The sequence below is a fragment of the Neophocaena asiaeorientalis genome, unplaced genomic scaffold (assembly GCF_003031525.2).
Source record: "Neophocaena asiaeorientalis asiaeorientalis breed wild unplaced genomic scaffold, Neophocaena_asiaeorientalis_V1.1 scaffold27, whole genome shotgun sequence".
NCBI lineage: Eukaryota > Metazoa > Chordata > Mammalia > Artiodactyla > Phocoenidae > Neophocaena > Neophocaena asiaeorientalis.
The window spans coordinates 661,540-682,606 of NW_020172816.1; the positions used below are offsets into that span (position 1 = coordinate 661,540).

The 21,067-nt window shown below is 48.5% G+C and overlaps 1 protein-coding gene across 5 annotated transcripts in view; it reads right to left on the reverse strand.

The window, feature by feature from the left end:
• Positions 1 to 838: 838 nt before the first annotated feature.
• The window catches only part of ACIN1 (apoptotic chromatin condensation inducer 1), a 32,840-nt gene continuing 12,611 nt past the window's right edge, over positions 839 to 21,067 (reverse strand). For 2 of the 5 annotated variants that reach the window (XM_024741712.1, XM_024741708.1), the window contains 14 exons: positions 19,527 to 20,780; positions 18,809 to 19,024; positions 17,967 to 18,082; positions 10,447 to 10,588; positions 6,951 to 6,993; positions 5,896 to 6,029; positions 5,649 to 5,801; positions 4,506 to 4,647; positions 4,021 to 4,166; positions 3,528 to 3,635; positions 3,280 to 3,387; positions 2,722 to 3,046; positions 2,510 to 2,610; positions 852 to 1,782 (listed from right to left, as the gene is read on the reverse strand). In XM_024741712.1, coding sequence (XP_024597480.1) covers positions 1,456 to 1,782; positions 2,510 to 2,610; positions 2,722 to 3,046; positions 3,280 to 3,387; positions 3,528 to 3,635; positions 4,021 to 4,166; positions 4,506 to 4,647; positions 5,649 to 5,801; positions 5,896 to 6,029; positions 6,951 to 6,993; positions 10,447 to 10,588; positions 17,967 to 18,082; positions 18,809 to 19,024; positions 19,527 to 20,780 — 3,315 coding nt within the window. In that variant the 3' untranslated portion in view covers positions 852 to 1,455. Of the gene's footprint in view, positions 1,783 to 2,509; positions 2,611 to 2,721; positions 3,047 to 3,279; positions 3,388 to 3,527; positions 3,636 to 4,020; positions 4,167 to 4,505; positions 4,648 to 5,648; positions 5,802 to 5,895; positions 6,030 to 6,950; positions 6,994 to 10,446; positions 10,589 to 17,966; positions 18,083 to 18,808; positions 19,025 to 19,526; positions 20,781 to 21,067 lie in introns of all 5 variants that reach the window. The other 3 variants (XM_024741709.1, XM_024741711.1, XM_024741710.1) reach the window with 3 other exon arrangements.

A 21,067-nucleotide genomic window follows, 5' to 3' on the forward strand; every position in this document is an offset into this window, starting at 1 on the left:
CTGGCCGCGCAGCGGGGGGCGGGGGCGGTGCCTGCTGCCCGCCCCCTCGGCGCTGCCGGGCGCATACAGATGCGGTGCCCCTCCCGGGCCGGGCCCGCAGCGCCTGGAGGGGCACTCGGGCGGGAGGGCTTCCAGGCCACGGCGCCAGGCCGTTTCCGAAGAGCTAGCGGAGAAGGCGCACCCGGGAGCGCGAAACGGCCCGCACGCCCCCCGCAGCCGGGCGAAGGGCGAGCGCACAGTGAGCAGGGGAATCTGGAGCCCACTGCGGAGGCCCGACTCGCCGCCCCCGGACCAGCCTTGGAGGCTGCTGTGGACCCCGGCCGTGAGGCGGCAGCATTTTGGGAACCTGTGCAGGGAAGGGTAGCGGGCCGGCTGGGGGCTTTAAGCACAGCAGAAAGGTCCAGGGAGTCCGCGGGCTGGGCCCAGGGAACAAACAGGGCAGGGACCGAGGCGACGTCGGCGGGAGGGCACGGAGCCTTTTTGGGAAGCTCATTTACAGAAGCCTACTGAGCGAGCGGCTGCCGCCCCCTGGTGGCAGTTATGGGCGGCACCTTGAAGGTGGTGACCAGGTGACCAAATGCCTCTAGCACAGCACCGGGACACCCCTCTTCCCAGGGCGTCTTTCCCTCGGCCCTCCAGCGAGGAAGATCCACAGCTGTGTGTGGCTAGAGCCGAGGCAGGGATGGAGGGAGGGTGGGAAGTCCCTGCTCCAGGAAGCAGCAGCCTACGTTAAGTGTATGGAACGCAAGCAATGCTGGCTGCTCTGCATGCTGCAGCCTCCCCTTCAACATGGCTCTCACCCAGGCCCTGCCCAAGGAAAGCCACTCAATCACACTAGTTAAAACTAAGTCAGATTTTATTATTTTCCATAGACCACATCATTTAATAATAAAAAAAATAAAAATAAAAATTGAACAAAAGGAAAAGGTGGATATAAAGTGGAACCGGTGGGCAGGAGGCATGGGCTGCAGGACCAAAGAGACTGGGAACTGCAGGGGCCCTGGGACTCAGGAGGAGATGCTGATTCAGCTCATAGGTGACCCAGTCCTGGCCCCGGCTGTTCCCAAAAGGGGGGTGCAAGTACCAAAGGAGGTGGTGAGCAGGATGGAGGAAAAACGAGAGAGAGGTTTGGGGCTCCTGGCTGTTCCCCAGCTCTGGGCCAACCACCTCCCTCCCTAACATAGCTCCTCCCTCTCACAGACTTAATGGGAAATGAGAGGGAGGAGAGGGCTAAGTCCCAAGAGATAGATTACGGGGGTAGGGTGGGAAGATGCCCACTGCTCCATTTGGTATGTGGGGACAGGTGGCAGCCAGACTTCAGCACTGGGCAAATGGTGTGAAAGACCCCTGGTTCCAGGGTGGTGGAGATTGTACCTATCCCTCTGTGGCCTTGAAGCCCCCTGGGGCAGGGTGGCCAGTGCCTGCAGCTCTCCCTAGTGTTCTCCCGGCTAGCGGCTAGCGGCGCCCACCCCGGTCCCGCACAGGCGTGCTCCGACTCCGGCTCCTGCTGTGGCGCTTGGTGTCTCTGCGGTCCCTCTCCCTGCCTCGTTCCCGGTCCCTGTCCCTCTCCCGATCTCTATCTCCCCTGTCCCGCTCCCTGTCCCTCTCTCTCTCCCTGTCCCTCTCCCGGCTGTGCTCTCGCCGCTTCTCTCGCTCCAGCTGTCGGGTCCGTTCCCGCTCCGCCTCCTTCTCCCGCTCCTTCTGCTCTTCTTCTTCTTGCTCCTTTCGCCGCTTCTCCCGCTCCTTGGCCCGTTCAGCGCGCTCTGCCTCCTTCTGAACAATCTGTAGCAGGCAGGGAAGGCAGAGAACAGGTACCTCAGCCCTGCTCACATGAGTCTCACCTGGTCTCCCTGCACCTGGACCCTGCACTCTTAGCTCGGGACCACTGTCAGCCTTCCTGCTATGCAGGAAGGGGCAGGGCCTCAGCAGTCACTTCTGTCCTCGTCTCAGAGCCCCAAGCCCTCCTCCCAGCCTTCATCTTTTATGCCCACGACAGGCAGTGGCACCATCCATGCCTGGCCTCTGGTAGTTCCTAAGCTAACTCGATGTGAACAAATCTCTATTCCCTCTAGTGGAGTAGCATAAACCTACAATTCCCAAAAGGCCCATCACAAAGCAACGGAGATTTAAAAAGCTAAAACCCCTAGAAATTAGAAAGAGAAACAGCTGAGTTTATTAAACACAGATTTCTCAGCTAACTAAAATCAACTTCCAAGAAGCACGGTTGGCACCACCAGCTTCCTGGGACACACACAGAGTTCCGATCTCGTGTCTACCTCTATCCTTTATGGCTCTGGCTTCTCTATGGCCCACTCAATCAACTGGGTCTTAAAACTGCCTCTTTCTGTGATGCTTAGCTTCTGCCTTATTATTCTAAGCCAATACCTGGGCCTATTCACTCTCGTAGTCACACGACTCTCCCCTTGCTCACTCCCAAGCCTTGATGTAGCTTGGCAGGTGGCTCCTCCTGAGCTTGAGTGCCCCTCAAGGCAGGAAGGTGTGTGCTCACCTGGCTGTCAGTCAGTGGGAGCCAATAGATGCAGGGAGCCGCCTTGGTCTTACGGAAAAGGTCGTCCAGCAGCTTGGCAGGTGGTTCCTCCTGAGCTTTCTCTGAGGTGGAAGAAAGTGAGTCAGACTTGATGCGTATGACTCTGTGCCCCGTCCCACCTGGGTCCCTTTCCCACCTACTACTGAGTATGTGTGCCCCCCATAGCTAAATACCTTTCTTCTCACTCTTCTTTTCTTTAGACTTTGCGCGTTCCTTGCGGCGGCGGTCACGGGACCGTGATCGGGAACGGGGCCCTTCTCGAACTTTGTCCCGATCCCATTCGCGCTCTGATCGCGTTCGCTCCCGCCGCTCCATCTCCCGTTCCCGCTCTGCCCACTGTTCCCTCACCGCCCGCTCCTGCTCCCGCTGCTCTGCCCTGGGGTGCTGTGGTGGCTGGGCTGGGGGCGGGGGCGGGGGGTGCAGCGGCCGTGGTACCCCCTGCTCCTCTGTCTTAGTTTCAGAGGGACGGTCCACCAAGAGGCCTCGGTGATAATCCAGCTGCGGGTAGAGGAGGGACAAGGATAGTCAGGATGAAGATGACATCACTCCCACTGAAGGAGCCCAGGTACCAGTGAACAGACTTTGGAGCCCCATGGTTCAACTAAAGGAACCAAAGAGGAGGGAAAAGGAGTCTCAGTGACGGCAGGTTTGGCCGGGATCTCAGCTGGAATCTAGTGGATAACGGCCTCCCCTGCCCCTACCCGCCTCCTTCCTTTCCCTTGGTTTCTTACCTCATCTTGCTCAGCATAGTCAGCACAGAGGAATTTGGGGTTGGACTGGGGCCATTTGACCCCATGTAGAGCTGTGCGGGTGGCAACTGCTTCCTCTACTGTCGAGTACTGACAGAGGGAGGGAGAAGGCAGAGGGTCACAACAGGCCTTCAATCCTTCCCACTTGCCACAATGCCCTCAAATCTGCCCACGATGGTCACAAAAGGAAATACAGGCCACAACCTAGAGAATCAGTTTCTTCCCCTCACCGTTACAAAGCAGTGAGATTTGATCTTGTCAATCCAGAAAGCCTCTTCTACCAGAGTTCCTGTACGTCCCAACAATTCCTTCAGCTGGCCTAAAGTGAAGGGACGAACCTGCCAATGAAAGCGAAATTTCAGGGTCTTAAAGAAGGCAAGAACTATACTCATGTAACTAGTTTGAAGATTTCCCACACCACTGTCACAGGAGTATAGCTTCCAAGTCTGGGTGAGGCCAGAGAGGTTAGGAACCCTCCATCAGGAATGTGAGAAGAGTGGTAACACTGTCTGAGACATCATGGGCCAGGCTCTCTACAAATTCTCAAGACAACCCTGCAGGGTGATACTTTTTTCTCCCCATTTTTCAGATGAGACAGGTTGTGAGGTAAAATAACTCACTCAATGAGTGAGTAACCAGCAGATCCAGGAGTTGAACCTAAGAAACATGAGTCCAAAGCTCAGACTCTAAACCAAGCTGCACTGTGGGAAAAAAATGACTTACCAAATTGGAGATGTGGACGATGTTACTGATCTTGCCCCGGGGTGGGGAGGGCACTTGAGCAGTCCGGACTGGGTCATCAATTGTAATGGAAACTCCCGACTTCTGCTGGCTAATGGAACGTCGAGTTAAGGTATCTCCTAAAGTCACTATCAAACAGAGCACAAGAATGACTTTCAGCAGGGAGCAACGCTGGCTCTTCCACCTCCAGCAGGACTTTAAAACTCCCTACCAGTAGTCACTGTCCCGTCTAAATGTGCTGAGCACCTGCACTGTGCAAGGTACGGTCCAGGCTGATCTCCTCATTATGGAGATGCAAAAATTAAACAGATTCAAACCTAGCCCTCAAGCAGCTTGATAACTAGGAGAAGACATGTGTAAAATACTAGAACACGAAGCAGAAAACATTAAACGCTTTAAAAGAGGTCCAAATAAAGTGCTCTGGGAATTCAGGCGGCCACATGTTTCACTCATAATGCTGCACCTACCTTTCTTTACTTCATGCTCCACAGGTGGGGGCAAGGCCACCTCTACTGAGACCTGGGGAGGTACAGGGGCTTCTGCTTCAGGCTCCTTCTCTTCTTCCTCCTCTTCCCTCTGCCCATTCTCCTGGCCCTCGGAAGGCACCACCTGTAAGGTATCAGATAACAGACGGATTCTTTTTTTTTTAAATTGATTTATTTATTATTTACTTATTTGGCTGTCCCGGGTCTTAGTTGTGGCATGTGGGCTCTAGTTCCCTGACCAAGGATCAAACCCAGGCCCCCTGCATTGGGAGCATGGAGTCTTAGCCACTGGACCACCAGGGAAGTCCCTACAGAGGGATTCTTAAACACCAAGCAGGTACATTCTTTTCAGTTTCCGGTTTCTCAGGGAGAGATGGTGGTAAGTCAACCTAACATGCTTCTTCCACTAGGGAGGAAATTTCATTATTATGTTCACCTCCACCAGATCCTGGGATTTGTAATGCCTCAACTCTGCCATGAGGAAAACTAAGGCAGGAATTGGCAAATATTTTCTGTACAGGGCAAGATATTAAACATTTTAGACTCTGTGAGCCATATGGTTGCAGTTACTCAACTCTGATATTATAGCACTTAAGCAGCCGGAGATAAGAGTAAATGAACTGGGCTTCCCTGGAGGTGCAGTGGTTAAGAATCCACCTGCCAATGCCGGGACACGGTTTGAACCCCGGTCCGGGGGTACGCACATGCTGCGGAGCAACTAAGCCCGTGTGCCACAACTACTCAGCCTGTGCTCTAGAGCCCGTGAGACGCGACTCCTGAGCCCATGTGCCACGACTACTGAAGCCCATGCGCCTAGAGCCCCTGTTCTGCAGCAAGAGAAGCTGCCGCAATGAGAAGCCCGCGTACCGCAACGAAGACCCAACACAGCCAAAAATAAACAAAAAAAGAGTAAATGAACTGGGGTGGCTGTGTTCTTACAGAACTTTATTACAGGCTACAGGTTAGATCTGGTAGCCTGCTGACTCATACCCTACAAGGGCCAACTCACCCAACCCTCTGCACAGATGGCAGACTTCCCTTCTAGGACTCCGCCTTAGCTCCTCATTCAGTTGCCCACTCTGCATCCATGGCCCCCTCCCCCAAAGTGGGGTGCAGGAGGCTTACCTGAGTGACGGTCCGGCATATTTTCAGCCCCTTGTCATGGGTCCCATCATCACCATTACGCTCTGTCTCATCCTCAGAGATTCGGGAGTCGTCAGCATGAAGATCCACAACAGCCTCCTGCCCCGCCAGGGGTTTGATGTCGGGGATGAGGCTCTGGGACACAGATACCCCCCACCCCGTTACACTGGGCCCATGTCTACTCCCACGTCATGTCTCATCCTCCCTTCCCCGGCCCCTCCCACCTCACCTTGAGTGATTCGGTGGTGATACTGATGGAGGGTTTCTTCTGTGTGGTGGCCGTGCTGGCTCCCCAACGCCGCTTCCGACTAGGCTGGCCCCCCTCTGTGTCACTGTTTCCAGCTGGCACCCCCTTGGTAGCTGCTGTCCCCAAGAAATAGGACCCCACAGTTAGATGCTCTCAGGCCCTCTGCTGGTTCACACCACAACACCCACAGAGAGCCTTCGACTGGAATTTTAGTAAAAGGTTAACTTAAGGAAACCACATTTGGGGACTGGGGAAACCATGCTTCAGAGTAAACAATGAAAGGCCTAGAGCCACTTCCTGAAAGATGAAAACTACTGATCTCTGAAGGCAACAAGGAAGAGCTAACTAGGCTGGTAAACAATTTAAACTTTTAGTGGTAGAAAAATCTAAAGTACTGGGGAAGACAGACTGAGGATGACATGGGAATGAGAAAAACAAGACTATGTGATACTAAAATCCAAGTTAATTTAATTTTAGATCATGATGTGACCTGGTCATGCTTGAGGTTATTTTCACACTACAGATTGATATATTTAAAGTCATAAAGACCTATTATTTAAAGACCTATTTAAAGTCATAAAGACCAATGAGTTCCTCATTGGCAAAATGTTAAAGATGTTACTGTTGGAGGTGTGGGCACTCTCATTTTCTCAGACGCTCTCTTAGAATAAAGTATAAACTGGTAAGCATTTTATAGGAATCCCTCAAACCCACTCCTCGTTCTGAGGGTTCAGACATCTGAAATAATAAAAGCAGGAGGACTAAATAAGAAATGGTAAGACATCTCACGGTGTATCTCATTAGGGTTAAGAAAGAAGTGTGACTGGGGAAAAATAACAAGGATTGTTTGTGAAGTTCTGAATTTTAAAATGAAACACTACCTACGCCCAAAAGATGTAGATTTGCTGGGTGGAGGTGGTGGGATGGCAGGGGGCGACGCAAGAATGCCACTGACAGAGAATGGGAATCTACTTCTCTATCAACTCTGATTTTTATGGTATTCCGAACCTGTATCAGGGATTTGGGGCTAGACTTACAGACAACGGAGATCTTCCTCTTGAATGATTTGGGCAGCGAGCTCTGTATAGAGAAGAAAAGGGGAAAAAAGAGAAAGAGACACACCCCACAGAGAGGGGGGAAAGAGGTTAGATGGGGCAGTCTTAGCATAGGCTCCAAAGACACAGAGAGAGAGAGACACAGAGACAGACAGAGACCAAAACAGAAGCGGCAAACGGCAAAAACGAAGCAGAATCAATGCAAGTTAGAGAAAAAAATAAAACCAAACATCACAGCAGGGAAAAGTCATCTAGTCCATACCACACCTATGTATTAGCTTAACCAGAAATAAGCTGGAAGAATTATTTCAGTAGCCTCCCAGCACTTTAAAAGCATTGGTCATGCCCTCTTCCACTGTCTCTACTGGTTGAGAGGATGCCAAGCCCAACAAGCTATGTCCTGAGCTGGGTCATCTGGTCCTTCTAAGGTCTTCCTTGCTAACTCGAGGAAAACACGAGGAAACAAGGAAAACCAACTTTGGGATGGCACTTTGACAACATAACCCTCCTCTTCTTCTCAGTGCCCAGCCTGACATCCACTGACATTGGCTCTGAGCGGCTTGGACAGCAGACTGTTAAGACTGCCTGGATGCCCACCACACTGTGGACGGCAGCACCAGACTCACTGGAGATGAGCCTCCTGAGCCAATTGCCAGCAGAGAGAATTTAAAGGTGTCTTTGGTAAAGACAAGTTTTTATGCAGGGCAGACTGTCCCTAGGGAGTTTCAGACTTTCTGACCACTGTACGGAGCTCTAGCAGAGCCTTTACTGTTTCTTCTCCAAACAGGGCTTATGCCTTAGGGGCTCTGCCAAGGACCAGAAACTTCCAAACTTGCTTTTGAGCAAGTCTCTGCCCCAAACACTCAGTGGGAGAAAGACTGTGGACAGAGCAAAAAGAGGAAGAGAGAGAGCAAAAAAGGGAATAGAGCATTTTAGATTTAAGTGCTTATTTCTGGAAAAACTAAGACCTACCACCCTTCTAAAGGGTAGGGCAGGAACCCTCTTGATGAAATCCCTTTTCCCCATCCACCCCCCAGCCCCGTTTGTGTCGTCTAACCAAGTCTCCTTGGTCTCCGTTAAGGGCCAGCCTGACCCCTAGCCAGGCCGCTCTCGATGGGTAAGTTAGTGAGAAAAAAAAAAAGTCTTAATTAAAACAGGAAAAACATGAACCAAATAAATAAACAAATCCAATAAAGAAATCAGAAAAAAAGATAAAGAAAAAAATTAAAATAAAAGATTAAAAAAAGAGGAGAAAGAAGAAAATAAAGAGGAAAATAAACTAGGAATATGACAAATGTTCCAGGTACCATCTCACACCTGGGATCTTCAGTTCAGCCAATCGCACCTCACTGTGTACTGTATCTAGTCAACCGCCGGTCCAATCAGAATGAGCCCTCCCTGCTAGGCGCTGTGCAATTGGTGGGGGGTTGGGTTGGCAAAAAAGGTGGGCGCACGGCGTGGTGGTCAGCACGGCACTGCCAGAGTCCTCCCAGGGGCGCAGGGGGGGCGGGAGGGAAAGGGGTGGGGGGACGCTGCCCAGTTTCCATGATGTCAAGACAGTTCACTGGTGGTGGCCAGGCTCAGCGAGGGGTACGGGGGAAAGGGGGCAGAGACATCAGTCCCGGCCCTGTAGGGGCATCATCTTGCAGTCCCTGATGAGATGGCCTGTATGTAGCAGAAATGGTCCTGGCCTTTTATCGTGAGAGGCAGGACCCTATGTCCATCAGTGGCAAGCTGCAGCAACACCACCACCCAATACTTGGAATCCAGGTGATGACTCCAGAGTCCCTTTCTCCTCTGCCTGTAACTGGGGAGGGGGTCCTCTCACCGAGTGGGATCATGGAGCCTCTGTTGAAGGCAGCCTGGGGGTAGTAGGTGGGTAGCCCCAGGACCTGGCACACATTCAGCAGCAAGGTCAGAATACTTTTCTTCTGAGAGTGGTGTGTGGCATCTCCTCAGGGACTCCAGCTGAGACAGCGGTTCCAGTCAGGTGGGTGGATGAGCCCCTGCCTCCAGGGATGGAGGAGAAGTTGGAGCAACCAACATATGCTGCCCTTCACCATGGACAACAGGGACCAAAGGAAAGTCCATCTGATGAGCAAGTGGTGATACATGGCTGGGCTGTCATCAGCCTTAAATCTCTGGGCTCAGACCCTAGACTTCTCTGCAGGGTTCCTAGTCGTCACAGCTTAAGCGCAGAGCCCCATTCAGTATTTTACAGCATGGCACTGTGATCACAAACATTGACTCTTTAGGAGGTCTTGGTGCCCTAGATGGGGATCCCAACAGTCTGTAGCAAATAAGGCAACCCACAGTCCTCAAAAGGGCAAGGGCGTGTGGGCAGGCGCCCCAGCACTGACACAAGCTCTTCTTGGGGTGTCCCAAAGAGGGAGATGATGCAAGTCCACCCCTTTCCAAATGCTTTTTGCTTTCTCAATACAAGTCTCTCCAGAACAGTGCTCTTCTTGGCCCCCTGATGTAAGCAAGGCAGGGAGGCAAAAGGGGGCCCATCACAGGATCCCATACACATGCCCCCCTCTGGCCAAGACACCTGGATAGCAGACTCGGCTGACTGGGCAGCTCAGGAGCAGCGGGTGGGTCCAGAGGAAGAGGCGGCATCAGCGATTGGCCAGTTGGGCAGGGTTATATTTTACGGGCGGATTACCGTACATGAGGTACTTGGACAAAGTTTTACGGGGAAGAAGGACCTTGTAATAAATAATATTCTGCACATCAAATCACGTTCACCGGCCCCCACCCCCGCAACACACACCAAAGAAAGGCTACACACACAACAGTCCCTCCCACCCTATTACCCTACTCCCAAACCCAGCTAATTCTTGCTCTAATTACTTTAAGAGCCAAGAAGACTTCGCTGGCTCTGATGGGGGGAGCCCCTGAATTGGGTTCAGGACACAAAATAAGATATATGCCAAAAAAGTAAGTAAAGAGGTCACAAAAATGGGGAAGGGGCCTTTGGGATGACCCCAGGGGCTGGCTTCTAAGTAGCTACATCTCTGCAATGAGACCACTAGGGGGCAGATGAGGAACAAAAATTCCTCAGCATGGTGGTCAGCTGAGAACCATCACGGCCCACTAGATGGCGCTGATCTCCAACACACTTTTAAAAAGGAGGGAAAGCTAGAGGGGTTACCACAGGGAGAAGCTAAAGAAGGTAGCCGGTAAAGCTGAGCCTGGGTCTTAAAGGGCCATTAGCTGACTTTCCCGCTGGTTACAAACTTCCCCACCTGCACTACTTCCCCAACAAGGAAAGGGGAATAAAGGAGCCCTGTTCCCATCACAAGGGGTCTCCCTTGCTAAACCAGCGAATTCTCCCTTGGCCCTATCCTGATCCAAGTCTTTGCCTAGTCCCTTCTTTAAGCTATCCCACTGTGTACGAGGGATCACTGGAGTGCTCTATTCTTTCCCCCAGGTCCACTCCTGCCCACCCACCCCAGCAGGTGGCTTGGATATTTACCTCTTTCTTCTCCTCATCCTCGGCACTGCCCTCTGGGCGATCATCATTGCTGACTTGGTCTGCAATAGGCATGGGGGGCTCTGGAACCTCATTTTCAGGTCTGTTTTCACTTGTGTCCATGGTCACTTCCTCCTTCTCCTCACTGTCAGTATGGGGAGAGGTTGGGAGGGAAGGGCAGGAAAGAACCAAGGGGAAGAGAGAGCAAGACGTTAGGTTTTGGGTCAAGGAAACCCCCATGCCTCATCACTTGGGTGGGATTGGGAGGGCTGCTTTTTAGATCAGACTAGAGACCTTGTCCCCCCCAGGAAAACCAGGAAACGGTTTTCCTAGGGGAAAGAGCACAGATCACAGCGACCACATTCACTCACTGCCCAGATGGGATAAAGCTGTGATGTGTGGGGTCAGGGCTCCAATGTTCTTAGGTAATTCACCAGAGTACCCCTATATGAAGAGGAGAAACACCCCTCTCTGCAAAGTCCCTCAAAAGTAACTGTGATTTGCCTACAACCCCGTGGCCTCCCTAGACCTGGGTGCAGACACCTTTACTTAGCCAAGCTGCATGAGAAACTAAGGGAAGCCTGATCCCTTAAGAAGAGGAGAAAGAACAGCCAGGGCTGTGGCAGATGATCCCAACCTTGGGTTTAATCAACTGCTTAGTAAGCAAAAGCCTACTGACCCTCAGGGTCTGCAGACACCAGGAATGGAGAAATGGTGGGGGTGAGGGCTGCAGGGAGAGGAAGGTTGGCGAGGGTTCAAGCTTTAACAGGGACTCCCTCTAATCCAAAAGGAAAAACAAAAACTGCCAGACAGAGTATGAAAGCTCAGAGAAGCACCAGGCCACTTTTACCTGCTCAGAGGTGTAGGAATTGTTCTTACATTCGGCCTTCGCCCAGTTTCTCCCACTCCCCTTATTCCAACTTCCAAGAGATAAAGAGAGCAGGCCTCCCAGTCAGGACACACCCTCCCCTACACCACGCATCCCCCCCACAAACGCTGAACCCACTCCCCCACCCCTCTGAATCACATAAGTCAGCTCCCATTGCAGGCAACGAGTCCCAGAGGTTCACTTCAGATAAACTATCCCATCTTCTTTTTTCTGTCTTCATCCTGAACTTCTTAACTCTAATCTCATCCCCACTACCACCCAAACACTGAGGGGTAAGAAAATCAAATCAAGATGATCAGGGGCCTAAGTCTCAAGAGAGGGGAAAGCAAGCCTCCCCAGGCTGACCAACACCAGAAAATTCGGCATTCTCGACAGGCTGCCTGACACCCAGAGGTCAGAACAGCCTCCCCAGAGCAGGCAAGGAGGGATGCATGGGAAGGGGGGGAGGAGAAAATCGGAAATGTGCCCCCAGCTAATAGGCTCCCACAGAAACACGAGCTTCAACTGCCTAAATCTAAAGAAAAGTCTTATCCAAAAAATACCTATTTCCCACACAGAGAGGGCAAGTGGGGCCAATTAGAAACCGGGCAGGAAGGACAAAGGGGGAAAGCAGAATGACTGAAGACAAATCAAAACGAAAAGACGGAATGAAAGCCACGGGGAAGAGAAGGGAGATGAGGGGAGCTAGAGTGGTGGGGAAAAGGGATACATGGAAATGTGAAGCTCTCACCCTTCTTTGCTTTCTGATAACATGATTTTTTTTCTCCCCCTGGAAGTGCTGTTTATCCCTTTCTGGAATGGAAGAAATAACAAAAACCAAACAAAAAAATCCTAAAAAATTAAAAAAAAAACCAAAACACCTTCCTTGTCCCAAGATCCCACCACCTCCTCCCCAACCACCCGATCCAGAGAGAGAAAATCGAGATGCAGCAACTGGGGATCCAAAAAATGGTAAATGGAAGGGGAGATGGTGGTGGTGGTGAGGGGAGGCTAAAATAGATCTGGCTTTTAAGAGATAAGCGTTAAGTCCTCACGGCAAACCCCGAATTCAGCTGGATTGGTCTCTCTGGAGAAGGAGGAGGAAGAGGGCCAGGCTGCTGGTAGTGGCTGGCTCTATTGTATTGGCGGAGCGGCGGCGATCAGCCGGAGACATGCAGGGGAGCCATCTTGCCACTTACCCAGCAGCCCGTGTGTGCGGATGGGGGAGGGCCCTGCTGCAGCAGGGGAGGGGAAAGAAGAGAGGGAGGGCGCTGAGTGAGCAAGGCTCTTATACTCTGGCAGGCCACAAGGAGCTCACTGCTGGCTCAAAAGGCCTGGCCTTTTTCCTTCTTTTCTCAGGTTACAACAGCTACCGAGGCCTAACCCCACAGGGAGAGGGTGCTCTCTCCTCTTCCACGGGGGCGGGGGAGGGGGCTGGGTAGAGAGGACATACAAAGTTACAGCTGCTTGCTTGGAAGATTCCAGAGAATAGAAGGAAAGGAAACAGCAGAGCTGGGAGTGAAAAATGATAAGAAGGAAGATAACAAAGCCAAAGTTGCAAAGAGACAGAGGGGAGGGTCACGAGCACTTTTTAAGTGCCCACCTTCCTCTACCTTCCTGAGAAGCCAGGCATAGAACACTGAAACCAGATCAGCTGGTTCAAGGTGGGGAGGTGGGATGAGATTTGGCACTATCCAATCACTGTATGGTAACTGGCTGCTCACCACGAGCAATGACCACGTATCCTTTCTTCAGGGAGATGGAAGGAGTGGATAAGGAGAAAGTTCCTTTTTGAATTACCAGTAGAGGAGGGGAGAGGTGTCTCTGAAGAGAAGACAGACAACTTTGTTTCACAGAGTCTTTAATAAGGTCACCCTGCCCCAGGGTCTGCAGGAGCCAGAAAGGAAATGGATAAACAGGGCAAGGGGACCTTGGGTAGAAGGGCTCCAAAATGAGGGCTCTGAAGTAGATAAGAAACTGAAATGAGAGGACTGTTATTGGGGACAGGGGTAGGGGTGGTGGTGGTGGGGTGTGTGCCGATCTGCTGGGCAGAAAGTGGGAACTAAATGGAAATTACTAATCAGGGGCATCTTCAGAATAATGTAAAATGGGAAGCTGCCTCTACCCATTCAAAAAAGCACTCAGTAGATGCTCAAAATGCCCATTTGTTGACTGCAAAGGTGCTCCTTTTGTATCCCAGTGGCAGTAAAGGTTTAACACTAAGACAAGCTTCTGTGTACTTAACCAAAAACTTAGTATTATCTCATTTGTAATACCAGAGCGTTTAGTCAAAACTGAAATTTCCTCCCTCCTGCTTAAAATCTTAAACTTACATGTCAACTGCATGCTAAAGCAGTCGCGTTTATACATCAGACTAGAGTTCCTTTTCACTGAGTGGTCCCTGGCTGCTCAGTAAGGTTGAGAGCTCTGGAGTCAAACTGGCTAGGTCTCAATCCAGGCCTCAGCCCCACCCCGCACACAAGTAGCATAATATCGGGCAAGTTCCTGATCCCCTCTGTGTATCAGTTTCTTAATCTGTAAAGTAGGATTAATAACAATACCTATCTCATCTAACAGTGTGATAAAGATTTGCTCTTAGGAGTCTGGCTTGGAAGACACCCCAAGTCAAGGTAAGGATGTGCATAAAACACGTGTACGTTTAATAGGCCATTATCTCATTTGGTGACACCTAGGGAGCTTTTTTTTTTTGAGCATCCTCAAAGAGTAGACTGCTCTTTCTCTGATGTAAAGGCACTAATTGGTTTGACAGGTTCTCAGCAATGCCCTCATCACTGTCTAGTACCTGCTGGTTTACTTCCCCCTCACCTCTACCCTGCAGAGCTCCTCAAGGTCAGAGACTGCATCCCTTGACCCCTAACCTGGGGCCTAACGCAAAGAAACGCTCAGTAAATATTTCCCAATTAGGTTGTCATTGGGGGTACCAAGTGGATATTTTAGTAAATCCTTGCTGAATTAAAGGTTTTCTTCTTAATAAGTATTTTTGGATAGAATTCCCACAGACACCGTTATCCTACAGAGAAATGTTACCTTCAAACATCCTCAAATACATGTTCCCTGTCCATCAATTGTCCTAAAATACTTTCAGCTGCCAATATGCCTCTCCAAAAGTGGCATCCCTGGAGGAAGAATCTTCTTTCAATTGGAAATTCTATCTCGTTTTTTTTTCAAGAATAAGAATTTTATGACGTTATTCTTGGTCTTCTTAAGACACAATGAGTTTGTGCTGTCTACTTCCCCATGATCAAACCTGTGGGACCGAAGAATTCCCAAAACTTCATTTTCATAAGAAAAAGAGGAAGCCTCGAAATTATCCCAAAATGGGACTCAATCTACTTGCAGGACTAGTCCCAAAGCCTTCTTAGCTATGCGTCAGAGCCCCACACAGCTTTTCTTTGTAGTCCCTTTTATGCAAAAGGCATCTCCTTTCCCACTATTTAAATTCTTGCACAAGTATTTCTGATACCTTTGAAAAAATAAGTGAAACTGCATAGGGATGGGGGTGGGTGATATCTACCCAAAATTAAACAGTGCACAAAGCATTTGTAGCCCAGAAGAAAAGGACAGAACTACTTACGGGCTAATAACATCACATTAGAGTTCACATCTGAATAGGAATGAGATTCAGAAAAACTAATGGAAAGGGAAATTTCTATAGACATATATGTTTGAACTTTAGTTACTATAGAAAATTCAGAAGGAACTGAGGACCTGATGTGAAATTTAATAAGAAACAGTGGGATCTGACTACCCTTAGGCAGTGAGATTTAAACATAGAATACCCTCAGGAGCATACCAGTCCCAAGATAACAGAGGTCTGTATGGTTTTAGAGGGTGTGTCCTTAGATACCAACTTCTCAGTGAGCAAACTCTATTGATAACAATAAATTTTACTTTTTAAAAATTATGCATCATTTGGCATACTGGCACTGTAGGTCCCCTGAGGAGTATCAATTACACTGTCATACTGGCTTAAAGGACCATTTCCTTCCTCCTACTCAGGCGAAAAAACAAATAAGCATAGTGCCAAGAGCCCAACGCTGCTATTGCCTGCAAGGTTTGTGTATACAGGAAGGTTGTATTTAGAAAAATTGGGATTTGAATTAACTATTACTGGATGATACAGCTGCCCACACAAAGTTTTTCCTTTCCCTTTTTTTTTTCTCTATGTTTTTTAATGTAAAAAGAGAGTACCATTATTTTCTGCTGTATGAGGAAATTTTTGTTGTATCTATAAGCAGGCAGAGGACTAGATTCTGGAACGGGGCTCAAGTGAAACAGAACTGAGGGCTCACAAATTCCTGCCCCAAGAAATGAAAAAGACACCTTACCTCATAAACCTAGAATTCCTCAGGGCACAATCAGAATCACAATGGATTTAACCAAGCACAGCCAAAAAAATGTAGGCAATCTCTTCCAAGTGGTGAGAGGTCCTTGAAGTCTAATTTTTTTTTTAATACTTTACTGAATCAACAGGCCCCAGCTCTGTTTTTTTAAAACTCATATGACTTCTTGTTGAGATAGAGAGGAAAACCAAGATTAAGCTACAAATGGTCTTTTCCATTTAGCACTCACTGTTGATCCCACTTTTAAAATTGGCCAGGGCTCCAGAGATCACCAGGCTGAACACTAGCACTCTAGAGGGGTGAAAGACCAGAAGGAGTGTTGTGAATCAGTTTAGTACGGCCTCCAGAAATGTAGGCAAACTTCTCAAAGATTCATTTACCAAATCCAGTGCCAGAAGAGCCTATGGGTTTCGAGCATCTCATTTTGTTAGGCTGCTGCATAGACCATGTGGAAGGTAGGCAGAAGGAAAGCAAGTAAGAGCGATGTGTGAGAGCTACTTCTGAGCTCAGACTGCATTTCTAACCTATGGGCTGCTCCACCGAAGCTTGCCTAGGCAACAATGGACAATCTCAATATTTGCCCAAGGTGCCACTTGCTATCACCATGCCAGAATCAATGTGACTAGATGAGCTCAGTCATAAATGAAGATCAAAGCCACGTTTACCTGAGGAGAAAAACTCTGTATATAACTCCAAGGTTCATTTGCCCTGGACTTGCATGCAAAACTCCATTAAATAAGGTGCTTCAAAACAGCACAAAGTGCCACTCTGTTGCCAGGATCTCAGAGACCCACAGGATTTGAGGACAAGCAAGCAGCTTTTCAGAAAATTACTTGCCTCTCAAGGTGCCCAGGAGGCACTTCCTCAGGCCCAATTAGTAGCAGGTTGTCAACATCTACTTTGAAACTGCCATTACAGAAAAGACATGCTATACTCCCATGGGATAGGGGAAGGAAAGGCAGGCATTATCTCTGATTGATGGATAGGGAAGGGAAGGTGTCACCCCATTTCCTCATCGATGGTGTAGCTGGGGAATCCTGAACACCTTCCAGAATCCGCTGGTTTTTCACTTTAAGGTCCTAGAAGAAAAACCCTTTTCCAAAGGATAATGTACCCATTCCAAAATGGAAAAACAAAAACTTTTTTCAAAGGCAATAGAGTGAACTTTTAGCTTTCAAACCAAAAATGTGATGGCCACAAGATGGCAGCAGAGGCAAGAATATTAGAAGAGACAGTAGCAAGGCAAAAGTTACAATAATGAGTACATAATTATTGTTAAAGTCTCAAGAAAATGAGATAATAAACCATGTCACTGCCCACCACCCTCCAAAATCAGAGGCAAAAGATAGCCTGAAGCTCTAAGAAGAATTAGATGTACATAAAGGGAAAAATCATATTGATAGTGTTAGTGTTAAAATGCCATTAAAACAATCATGGAACAAAGTTAGGCCAACTGTCTACACAGGACATTCACTAAAGTAGTATAGGATTCCTGATGTCTAAAAGCTAAGCAATCTTATTTCCACAATGCTTTTCTTTTTCACTTCCCATGAGACTTTGAAGCCAGGAATTTTGGTTCAATGGCTTCTTAATTTGTAATACCTAGCTCAGAAGAATGAATGACATACATGTTCAATTACAAATTTAATTTGATATGACAGTATTTTTCTAGGACTACACATAAGGAATAAAAAATTTATGTTAACTGCATAAATGGTAAAATCAATCCAAGGGTCTTAGAAGGAATAACTTCTGACTTGATATGGACTTCATATTTTGCTGTCTTGTACACTGTGGGAGATAACTAGGATAGACTGTGCTTAATAAAATGATAGCTTATAACCAGAGAAAATAAAAAAAACTAAAAAACAGCACTGTCCTGTAAGGTGCTCTGTAGATCCTCAACATCCTTTATTAAACTGTGTTCCCAGGCTCACATGTAGCTGGTAAATGTGAGCTAAAGACTGAGTTAAAATGCCTGAGTCAATTCCCTTACACTGTCTTGAGTTTACAAAAAGAAGCCTCTGCTGCCTCCTTCTTAAAGGAATTGACTGTTTTGGTCAGATGATTCCAGATATGGGGTTCCTTTTGCTCTCACCACCACTTTTCAGACTACCTTAAGGGTTCTGGTGGCAACTCTCAACATAGTAACTGAAGTCTAGCCTTAGTCCAGATAAAGCTCTGCCTTCACAGTTTATAATGAAACTAGGACTTAGCCAAAGAACCCTAGGGAGCCAAGAACTAGCCCACAAACTGGGAGTGTTATACCCCAGTTGAGAGAGATCACTTACACAGTGTGATGAATCCTTTCTGATTCTGGTAGGTGGGAGGTCGGAGTCTCTGAGGTCTGGGGCTGTGTGGCAGCTGGCGGCTCTGCCTCTTCAGCTTCACACTTCTTTGGGCTCCCCTGTAAGGACAAACACAGCAAAACAAACATAGCAACGTACTTAAATCTGCTTGGTTCCTTTTCTATAACGTGGAGTTGGTAAAAGGCAGAGCACAACATACACAGTACCAGCTCCACACAGAACTCTATTTATCTTCATTATTTCATTTAAGAAAGTGGAATAGAATACTGCTTACAGAATTTCTATGCCAAAAATCATTTTATTAGAATTCTTCTTTGAGAGAACTGAGAAAAGGCTTCCTTTTGGGCAGAAAAAAGGGAGATGTTCCGAGGAAGAACTGACCTTGAGAGCCCTGAAGATGAGAACCCTGCTGCTCAGCCTCATGGAGAACTTTCATGAACCAGGGATTTGGAAATAAAAGTAGACTCTAGGGGCTTCCCTGGTGGCGCAGTGGTTGAGAGTCCGCCTGCCGATGCAGGGGACGCGGCTTCGTGCCCCGGTCCGGGAGGATCCCACATGCCGCGGAGCGGCTGGGCCCATGAGCCATGGCCGCTGAGCCTGCGCGTCCGGAGCCTGTGCTCCGCAACGGGAGAGGCCACAACAGTGAGAGGCCCGCGTACCGCAAAAAAAAAAAAAAACAAAGTAGACTCTAACAGGTTTCCCCAACCTTCTCCATTTCTATTGAACCTTATCCAGACTACACTTTCAGTTTTATAGCTAAGACAAAAGGGAAAATCATGCCTAATCCTCCGTCTCCCTCTTAGGGAAGGGGCATAATACCCTACCCGCTCAGGCTGTAACCTCTGGGTCACATGCTTTTCAGCTGGCTCAGGTTGGCTCATACGCCTCACTCGGATAGAGGTTGAGGTGGAAGTCCTCTCCTTTGGCTCAAGGACCTGAAGCTGTGGCAATGGTGGAGTTGCAACCTCCTGACCAGAAGAGGGATCTTTGGTTTCAGTGTAGCTGGTGCTGCTGTCCCTGGAGACTCCAGGGCTCAGAGACTAAAGAAATGAAACATATTAGGCAAATTATTTTATATGCCATATATTCAGTAGATCACTGAGCTTTCCAACTTAATACTTTAGATCTTTTTATTCAGAGATTTTATTTAAATCTTTCCCTAGGTTTATTCCTGTTTCATTTAGTGACCTCCCTGACTTCCTAGATTACTCAACAAATTGTTTATCAACTCCCAACTAGGTGCTGGGTACTGGGATACACATGTAAAAAGGCATGTCCATACCCTCAAGAAGTTTATAGTCTAGCAGAGGAAATGGGTATGGATTCAGCTTTCTTTGCAATCAAAGGGAATCAAATTGAAAAGGGACCCAACTTAGGAATCAATGAGTTGAAAGTGAGACTCTGAAATGAGAAGAAAGTAATCACTGAACTGGGGACTTAAAGGAAGCTTTTCTGCTGGAAATCATGATAGATTCTCCAGGGGTTGAAAAACACTGCAGTACAGACAGAACATCAACGCACCCAGGATTCTCCCACACTTACTCTTCTGCTGTTGCTTGACGCTGAACGGGAACGGGAACGGGAACGGGACCTGGATTCTGATGTTGACCTGGAGCCCATCTTGGGTCTACCACGAGGGTTGGAATGAGTACCTGCCTGAGATATATCTCTCTGCTTGGATCTTGGAGGTGAATGAGACTGAGAGCCTGAGCTGTCAGGAGAGCGAGATCTTGATCTAGAACTGGAGGATGACGATGAGGAGGATCGGCTAGAGGATGAGTCAGCTGACCGTTTCGATCTGTGGCTTGGGACAAGAGTATGAGAAGCCCTCCTGCCTTCCTTCTGTTCCAAAGATTCCTCCGTGATCCCTTTGGCCAGTGTGAATTCCTCGATTTTTAGAGGGAGTGGTTGAGCTGATTTTTCTGATTCAGTTTCAAGACCCTTCTGGGTTGAGGATTCAGCTTGTGTGCTTTTCTGAACTAGAGGCAGGACACTCTCCTCTGGCACTTTCTCTACTGGAGATTCTACTTTGGTGTCTGCAGGGCTTGACAAAGGAGACAGACCTCCCACCAACTGCACAGTATGCTGAGACAGTAAGAGCTCCCTGGCCTCAGCATCTGTATTAGGAGGAGACAACTGAATAAGGACAGGAGGGGCTGGGCCTTCCATGGGTTCTATTTCTTCTTCACTCTGGAGTTGTGTATTAGGTGGTGGAGAAGATGCTTCCTTGGTAAGTAAAGGTGGGGGAGTCTCCTCCTCACTAGCAGTTTGCTCTGGTTGTAGCACAACAGGGGCCTTCTCCAGATCTTCAGTCAATCGAGGAGGGGAAGGGGACTTGGATTTTTCCTCCAAGCTTTTTGAAGGTTTTATTTCTCTTTCTTCTTCCTCAAGGGGAGAAGCTGTTTTCATCTCTTTCTCCTGCTGATGTCTGGCCAGATGACTTCTTCTGGCCTCTTCCTGGGACCTTGTAACCCTCCCTCCTCTCTCTAACCCCTCCTGTTCCTGGGATCTTATAGTTTGGGATCTCTCATCCATTACCTCCTCAACTTTTACACTGGGCTTCTCTTCCCCCTCTTCTTCCTTAAACTGCTTCAGGACTGGTGCATCCCTAGATTTTTGTCCCTCATCATCGTCTTCCTCCTCTTCCTCCTCTTCTTCCTCTTCCTCATCCTCTTCTTCTTCCTCTTCAGTTTTCAAATTTCGATCTGCTCTGAGCCTCAGATTTCTGGAAGGTGTTTCTTGATCCTCTTCCTCCTCAGCAGCCTGGCTGCACTCAGAGAGTTTAGCTGCTCTTGCCTGAAAGAAAAAATATTCAATGGTTCCAAGTATATTTGCTCACTATCAACAGAGGAGAAAAAGTATCTCACAAGACACACACATGACGAAGAAACTCAATGATATATGCTTTCAGCAACACAGAAAACAAATGCGACAAGAGACACATGTGACTAGTATGGGCTCTTACAGGAATCAAAAGAGTGACCAAAAAGAATACAATAATGAAACTGCTAGTACTTCATTTGTTAGCTTCAAGCTTTAAAAATAAATATAGGGCTTCCCTGATGGCGCAGTGGTTGAAAGTC